The sequence below is a fragment of the Citrus sinensis genome, chromosome 2, assembly GCF_022201045.2.
Source record: "Citrus sinensis cultivar Valencia sweet orange chromosome 2, DVS_A1.0, whole genome shotgun sequence".
Taxonomy (NCBI): Eukaryota; Viridiplantae; Streptophyta; class Magnoliopsida; order Sapindales; family Rutaceae; genus Citrus; species Citrus sinensis.
The window spans coordinates 24,322,606-24,331,085 of NC_068557.1; the positions used below are offsets into that span (position 1 = coordinate 24,322,606).

At 34.6% G+C, this 8,480-nt stretch overlaps 1 protein-coding gene across 1 annotated transcript; it reads right to left on the reverse strand.

Moving 5' to 3' along the window:
• Window positions 1–774: 774 nt before the first annotated feature.
• On the reverse strand, window positions 775–6,924 carry LOC102618386 (putative clathrin assembly protein At2g01600). The gene is made up of 15 exons (XM_006469148.4): window positions 6,625–6,924; window positions 6,461–6,530; window positions 6,264–6,361; window positions 4,811–4,949; window positions 4,554–4,681; window positions 4,048–4,140; window positions 3,909–3,959; window positions 3,547–3,612; window positions 3,382–3,447; window positions 3,184–3,264; window positions 2,976–3,056; window positions 1,909–2,073; window positions 1,719–1,800; window positions 1,489–1,613; window positions 775–1,369 (listed from the first exon to the last, which is right to left on the reverse strand). The coding sequence occupies exons 1-15, from the start codon at window positions 6,712–6,714 to the stop codon at window positions 1,019–1,021; spliced, it is 1,686 nt and encodes a 561-aa protein (XP_006469211.1). The 5' UTR covers window positions 6,715–6,924; the 3' UTR covers window positions 775–1,018.
• Window positions 6,925–8,480: the final 1,556 nt, after the last annotated feature.

The following is an 8,480-nucleotide window of genomic DNA, read 5'->3' on the forward strand; positions in this document are numbered from 1 at the left end:
TGTATATGGTCAGCACTCAACACACAACATCAACAGTCCTTACCAAACATCGAACGAGTCAAAAATAACAAACAGTGAGGATACAAAAGAACTTCAGAGGAACATTACACGATTAGGTATCCAACCAAATACTAAAAGAGCTGAAAAGTGGATATAACAAATCACGAGTAGTTCTTAACATATTATTTTTATTTTTATTTTTTGATATATTCTTTCTTATTTAAAACATTGGTCGTTAGTTATAACTTATTTGATACAAACAATGTTCTTTGTTCTTTATTGAAAGTGGCATACGATACTCCCACAAAGTGTGAGACTCGAACCGAAACACAAAAATGAACAAAGTCTTCATGAAAATACCGAGGGGAAAAAAAAATCATAGTCATATGTAAGGAGATTGAGGCGTACTCTCAAATAATTATTATTCATTCAAAACTCTACTCTTAAATTTTGTATGATAATAATCTTATTCATTCAAAAAATCTACATTCTATAAATATAACATGACAAAAATGCATAATTGTTTGTAGATTCTTAAATTAATTCTTTGGTGATAGATGCCACATACCAAAATAAAAAAAAAATAATAATCAAATTACATATAGTCTGTCAGTTTCTCCTGAACAACAATTTGCTTCTCATAACTAAATAATAATCTTCCAAGTACAACATGCCAATCATCATCAGCAGCAGAGTAGATTTAGGCATGCAAATGATCTGAATGTATGGAAATGGATGGGGTAATAGTAATAGGGGCAAAAGAAGAAAAGAGAGTTCAGCTGAAATCAGTATATTTATGATCCTCTAAACCGTGCCTGCTGGTAACTATTACACCATTTACTTACTATTCACTCAGCAACTTTTACAACCAAAAACATATCAACTCGGGCTGAAAACCAACAAATTTTGAGGGGCAAATGCCCCCATCAAACCCACAATGCCTTTCACTTACTTCCAAAATACAGCAAGATCAACTGCTCCAAACATAAGTATGCTTTTCAATTGTTCATGAACTTCATTACAAAAGACCTGGTGTCCCGAAAGGATTGTTTGCTTGGGGATGTGTAACGGGATTCACAGGGAAAGCTCCAAACCCGGTGTCACCGAAAGGATTTGATGGGTTCATCATCAAATGTTGCTGCTGTGGCAGCTGCTGGTAGGTAGGTTGGAATGGACCAAAGGGGTTGGTCTGCTGTTGGGCCATTGCCGCCATTTGAACCGAAGGAGGGGGAGCAACACCGTTGGACATTGCAAATATATCTTGTACTTCAAATGGATTTGGGGCTGCTGCTCCATAGGCAGGCTGCTGGGCTCTATATGCAGCTTCATCATACAAACTGTTCAGAGTGAGGGAGTCCAGTCCACCAGCCTAACATTCATTAACAGAAATGCTTCATTAAGAAAAGAGCCATGCACTTCTCTTTCCATTTTGTGGCAACCTAGCAACATATGAAGTTGATCACAAGATAAAACAGAAAAAGAGCCTACCAATTGCCGCTCATTGGCTGAAGAAATATTGGTACTGGGGGTGCTGACCAGTGCAAGTTCCCATCCAGTGGGATCAAAATCTTTTGTTAGACCAGCACCAGAGTTAAATGTTGGAGCAGTAGCACCTGCAGCGAAAGGGCAGCACTTGGTAAGGATAATAAGCAACCAAAAATTTACAGAAATAGGATGTGGGAACACTCAGATGAGAAAAACAAGAAAAGCAACATTACCAGGTTCGGATGGTACTATCGCTAGAGCTAAAGCATTACTTTCCTCAATTGCAGATGCATCAGGAGCGGCATGACTCAATCCCTGAACCCACCCCAAAAAAAAAATGAACATAATGACAGACAATAAAGAGGGGGAAGTTCTGGTTAAGAATCAAAAGGTGCAACAATAAGAATGAATAAAATTGATTACCAGCAGATCACCGGTGTCCATGTTGTTCTGAGGAGGAGCTGGTGGAGTAGGTGGTCTATCCTCAATATTAGTAACAGGAACAATATCGGAAGAAGGTGCTTCAGGTTCATCGTTAGGCACATTAGCATCTTCAGAAGGACCTTCTTCCGGTCTGTATGTTAATAGCTGTTTATAATTGGGGGAAAAAAAGAAAAAAGATTATCCTCAAAACAATATTCATTTTGAAGAAAAAACAATGATGAATAACAATCAAATCCAATGACACCTATTGAGAACTAGATTGAGTTCATGGTAAGACATGAATCATTTCCATCCACTGTGGCCAGGCCATAACATCAGTAAAAGACTTTAAAAAGTTATCATATCATTGCTTACTGCCCTTGTTACATCTGATTTTTCGTCTGAACACTCAAATCAAATTACTACTCGAAGGCAATATCCTGGATGTTTGTTTAATGCAGCAAAACTATCTTAGGCAATTTCCTGTCATCATATAATTGATTTATTACTCCTACAGTCCTATCTTATTTCACATAAATTCACTCCCCTCTACCTCTCTCTTTCAAAAAGAACCCTTGTCCATATGAACAATCTTTCTTCAGCCATGCTTATCTTTCAAAATGTTTCCTCAAGGAACTGTATTGAATTCAACAAAAAGGTGACTGGCTAGTAGAGTTGTATTTATTCTTTCCCTTCAAAATTAAATGGCATTCTTGATTCAAAGCCATATCCCTATTCATCAATATCAACATTTCAATTTTCTCTATTCCCAAATGTATAGTCAAACTAGGTGGAAAAAAAAAAAAAAAACAACTGTTCACTTGCTGAGTCCTTGACCACAATTGACTCCATCTTGCCCCTAATTTTACTAAAATTTATTTCAAATTCTGCATAAGTTCTTCCTAGACTCAAAGTTTCTACCACCTTCGTAACTCTAGTTTGCAGTTAAAATAATATAACCAGTCACCTTATTCTACATAAAGATTTGGGGGGGAAAAAATCAACAGATATTGGATCATAATTCTGTGCAACAGTACTTTACCACAGATTATCAAATGAGTACGTACCAGTGGCTCACTTGGAACAGTAACCACCCGGGGAGCCTCTCTTATATACTCTTCCATTGTTGTAAGAAAGGATTGTGGTGGCTGAAAAAGAACAAAAACTTAACAAAAATTTTGTTTGATGGAGCAAAGAGAGTGACCTAGAACCAACTAAGAAAGAGAGTGACCTAGAACCAACTAAGCTATTCAATCACCATCATAGCCTCAATACCTCTCTCAGAACAGGAAACTGAAAATTCCTAGCAAGTTCCAATCCTTTGCAAACATCATAGAAATCAGAAAGGCTCCCTGCCTGCATTAAAAAACCAAAGATAGTACGTCGTGTCAGAGGTATTTTGTACGTAAATAATAGCTGTCAATCATATATTCAACTAAAAATTAAGTTAACGAGATATATGGCTGGCATCACCTGCTGGCCAGCTCGTTTGTATATCTCAAGGGCTTTGATAGCTTCATGTCTGGGCATCTCAAAGAACTGCAAAGAAATGAAAAATTAATTAGAAAAACAGAGACAAAGTGTAACAGCATCTAGCTAAAACAAGATGATCTTGCATGATCCATCAGTCCAAATTACCTTATCGACAAGATTGATTATTCCATCATTAATCGCACAATATATTTTAAAGCTCTCTTTCAATACCTGAAAATTGTATGCATTGACAAGGTCAAAATGAGCCACTTAAAGTTCTAAATCAGCAGAAAATTTCTTTACATTACACATCCAACTAGGGGAGAAAGTGTGCGTGGAATGGGGGAGAGAGAGGAGAGAAAACCAAGACAAATTAAGGAGGGTTGCAATTCTATGTTCTGATAACAATTTCATACCAAATAGTAGGTAAATCAACAATTTTGTCTGCAATTTTTTATTTTTCACACAAAAAAAGGCATTAACTACCCTATAATTCACCAAAAAAGAGGAAAAGATGGTAGACATACCAGAGCCAAAGCATACTGTATGACATAATTATGAACAGCTGCACCTTCTGGCTGCAAAGACAGAAGGGAATCGTCACGGGAACAAATCACTAACTGAACAAGGGAAAAAATTAACATTAAACAAGACCAAAAACAATACCTGGCAGCCAACCAGACGATGCAGCAGCTGCTGCAAAGCAGGCAACTGCTCCAAGAGTTCTTCACTTTCCAAATCCCTGGTTCTGCTGTAACCCTGCCCATTGAAGGGAGAAAGATGGAAAAATGTAATGAATGCACAAAGATTAGAGTCAATCAAGCCCAAATAATTACATACAGTTCCAAATTACATAAAAAATACTGAATAGACAACAAACTCATTGAAGTTCAACATTGCGTTCAATTTAGGTAAAATTATACGAATTTCTATCACTCAAGTTCAACATTGCATTCAATTTAGGTAAAACTCACATCACTCAAGCTACACTAACCATCGCCCCAAATAAAGTCACCAATTTTCAAGTTAGCCAAACTAACATTTCTTGATTTCATTTGTGAATACTCTTCGTCTTTTGTTCTTCCTTAGCCACATCTAATCATCAAGTATTATTTCCATGTGATTTTCCCAGCACAACAGAAATGTTAAAATTAGTAATTTTGGGTGCATACCTTGTCCTCCCCTTGGACAGGTCTTGGAAGACGCTCAGCTTCTATATCATACTTTAGAATCCTGAAACATTCGAGTCGTTCCTCCAAAAATAATGCATATGTACGTACCCATGCAGAGCAATCCCAGGCTGAATGAACAAATAAAAAATAATGAACATTAACCATACTACTTGTTCTTGTATATAAGCATGCAATAATCAAAGGATATTAATGACAGTCAAGATATTTGAGAATAGGGATAAGAGCATCAAATTCACCAATAGGGCTTGAATCATCCTTGAAATTAGAAAGTTGGAGAATGCGCCCTCTCAGTTGGAAATTCAGAAGTTCTTCTCTGAAAGTAGGATCGCCCTCTCTCAATGTCCTATGGATAACTATTAGTGTTTTTAATGCAACCTGTTGAACAAGAAATAAAGTCCCAATATTAATATGTTCCTTATTCACGCTAAAACAGACTAGCCAGAAACTGAAAATAACTAAACCATAAATGCATAGATATTGAGCCCATGATTTAATTTTCACAACCAACGAAAAAAATTGATGGAGTTCAAGGTTCATGAATTTGAGATGCACCAATGGCACAAGTGCCCTGTAGACAAGAAGACCACCAAAAGGCCAGCTAAATGATTTCCACATGTCTACCATAAGAAAGCACAGGAGAAGGGATCTCCATGACCTTATAAGCAAATTTTGAGCATTGAGCCCAATTATTGCCAACTGCCTTAGAATATAGGAAAAAAAAGAAAAGAGCGAAAATTTAATTTTGTAAGCGCAAATTTTAATATGCTAACATTCCCTATCAACCAAAATGGGGACTTATATTAAAAAAACCACATGACACCAAACTTAATCCAGGTATAGCCAAATATATCGTAACACACCAAGAAGACCAGTTAACAAGGTATCAACCGAAAACAAGTTTATTTCACATAATCTAACGCTGTTTCATTGAAAGGGGTACTTTTATGTAACCTTTAGACCCAAAAATAAATAAATAAATCCTTTAAGCATTTCCCAGTAAGTATAATCCTTTCCGAACTCATCTCCAGTGAGTCTAGCAGACAGCTAATTTTACAGCAGAGACACATGAAGAACAATGATTAACAAGGAATATTACAAAAAGCTTCAGTATGATAAATCATTGCAAATACCACAGATGTTTAATTATTTTGTGCCAAAACAAATGCTATGCTCCAATCACTTCAAGAATTCATTAATTTAAATCCATTATCTTAGTAATTAAAAGAAAGGGGAGTAAAAATTACGGCCGTAACCAAAAGAAAATACAGGAAATTAAAACTTTGTGCAACAAAGCTTAAGTGATTTAATGTCAATACGAAATAAGTTACTAATAACACAAGCTCCAGTAACAATTCTGATTTACATATGAAATAATTTAAAACCTTAAACTTGCTAACTGGCCATTACTCGTATGACTAATTAAGCGTGCTTTTTATGCAAAAACTTTTGTCTTTCTTTTTTTTTTATAGTTTACATTAAGCAAATTTAGCCTTAGCAATGTGAACAGGTATAAACAGACAATCAACAGAGACCAAATTCTGCCATAAAACATTTGTAATAGATCTAAGTACACATAGTCTTGCAACATGATCGATCATAAGCAAAATCTAGACCATAAAATAAAATAAAATAAAAATGAGAAATTTACTACGCAATCAAAGGAATAAATGGATCAACTAAAATCTGTACCGTCCAATTACGCGTTTTGGCCAATCTACGACCAAGAGCATGAATGCAATAAGCAACATCTGCTCGAGGCCGAATTGATGATGTGGCAATCAAGATTTCTGCAATAAATTTTCAATTTTGTTCAAACAAATCCCTAATAAAAATAGATCCATAAATCAAAAAAAATAAAAAAAAACGAAAAATGAAAAATTGCTCACTTCTTAGGTGTCGCTCTTTGGGAGGGCACTCGACGTGATTAGTTGCTTTGACTATGGCCACATCTAAATCCTAATAATAGCAAAAGCGAAAAACTAATCAAAGTCAAAATCGAATCTACAAGAGGGAAAGAGGAGTGATACTGATGCTAAGAACGAAACGGCACCGCATAGTCGCTGTTAACATGAGCGAGGCCGACTTTGGTGGTGTCTTTGAGAGCGCCATAAGCCTTTCTCCACGTCTGAAGCGTTCCCATTTCTACGGAACTTGCTGTTGCTCTTCGCCGCTCAGATCGCTCTCTCTCTGTCTCTCAGTTTCTGATTTCTATTTTTTTCTATTATTTTTTATTTTAAATTTTATTTATTATGCTTATTACGTGGTGTTGAGGCCTGCGTTCTCTCTGTTTTTCTGAGAGTCCAGAAAAGAGGAACTGATCCGAGACTGAAACGAGATGTTATGTTTTTCGTTTTCTATTTTCTATTTTCTATTTTCTATTTTTTATTATTTATTTTTGTTTTTGATTTCTGTGAAAAGTTTATTTATTATTTCTTAAAAAATGTAAACTGCAGTGAGTACTAACACTTCAGTCCCTAAATATTTTATGTATTTCAAATAATTATATAGTGTATTAATTTCTATTAAACAGGCCCCAAATCGAAGGAATGGCATGCCATTCAGCAGATCTAGAGCCGGTGATCTTCGCGCTCGTCCTTGTCTAGAACGAGTGAATGTGATTGGAGAACTCGCATCACTTGCCTAATCTCTTATTGAATTAATTTATAATAGATTTTCATAATTTATTGTCTAGTGATTACTATCATAATTAAAACAAACAATTGAACATTAGTAAGCCAACACAACAAAACTCAATTATTTTTAAAGAATGCAACTTCGATTTGAATCTTTTGTTTCAAAAATTTTAGCTTTAATAGTAGCGTCTAGTTAGTTAATAGTAAAAAGTTTTGGTGAAAAAAAAAAAAGTACTATTCAAATTAAAATCTTATAAGTTTCTCAATCTTTATATAGTATTTTTTTAAAAAAACTTATAAGTGTTAATAAAAAATAATAATTTTACTCAACTAGTTTTATTGTTTTTTTATCTCTATAGTTAATGGTTGGAATCTTATCATTAACGTCGGAATAGATACGTGCACTATTTTTAAATTATTCATATATTTATGAAAATACTGTTTTTCTCCAAGTTATTTATATTGAAATGAACAATATAAGAAAGGTGTAATTTACAAGAAAAAGATTTTGGATAATTTCAATGCAGTAGGTTATAGACGACGCAAATAGATAAATTAATGAAATTAAGTGATTCGTTGAGAAATAACAAAAGAATTTAGGGATTCTGATGTTAATACTCCGATTCTGCATTTCTGCCGATTTGGTTGGCTTTTGGCGGCCAATCTTTTCATATGCGTCATCATCATTGCTGCTTTCGGAATTGGTTGCTGCGCAGAATTGGCCTTGCTGTCAGGGATTTATTAATCCAATGTAAATTAAAAAGAAGGGCGTGTTTGGCATGCACGAAAATGGAGGTTTAAGTACAATTCTCAGAATAATTAATTTTAAAAGTTAAGCATTTCAAACATTAGCTTTGACGAAAACAATTGAATTAATCAACTTTAAGATAATTTATGAGTTCGCCTGATTAATTTGACTTCCAGAAAATGTTCAATGCACTGCATAATATGATTTATATGTATAAGGTGTCTTTAAGTATTCAATCTAAACGTTCTGCATTGTAGATAAGAAACTTATTTATAATGTATAGATTGTTAGAAAAAAAAATAAGATATGAGTTTAAAGGTGTATTTAACAGCGCAGCTGCTCCAAACGCACCGTAAATAATTTAGTGTTCAGTTTCTAATTGTCAATTGGCATTCAAGGAAATCATAATTGCAATTTTTTTTTTGGGTGCAAGTTTGAATTTTTCTTATTAAATGTCTAATATATCACGAGTTATAAGATTTAATATTTTAAAAAAGAATGAGTAACACCACAGCCACAAATATA

Excerpts from the sequence above, each read along its gene's own strand:
- LOC102618386 (XM_006469148.4), bottom strand. The coding sequence starts at position 6,714 with ATGGGAACGCTTCAGACGTGGAGAAAGGCTTATGGCGCTCTCAAAGAC. Across the intron at positions 6,531-6,624 it reads ATGTTAACAGCGACTATGCG|GATTTAGATGTGGCCATAGT; the intron begins GTGCCGTTTCGT and ends TGCTATTATTAG. Across the intron at positions 4,682-4,810 it reads GGATGATTCAAGCCCTATTG|CCTGGGATTGCTCTGCATGG; the intron begins GTGAATTTGATG and ends TTGTTCATTCAG.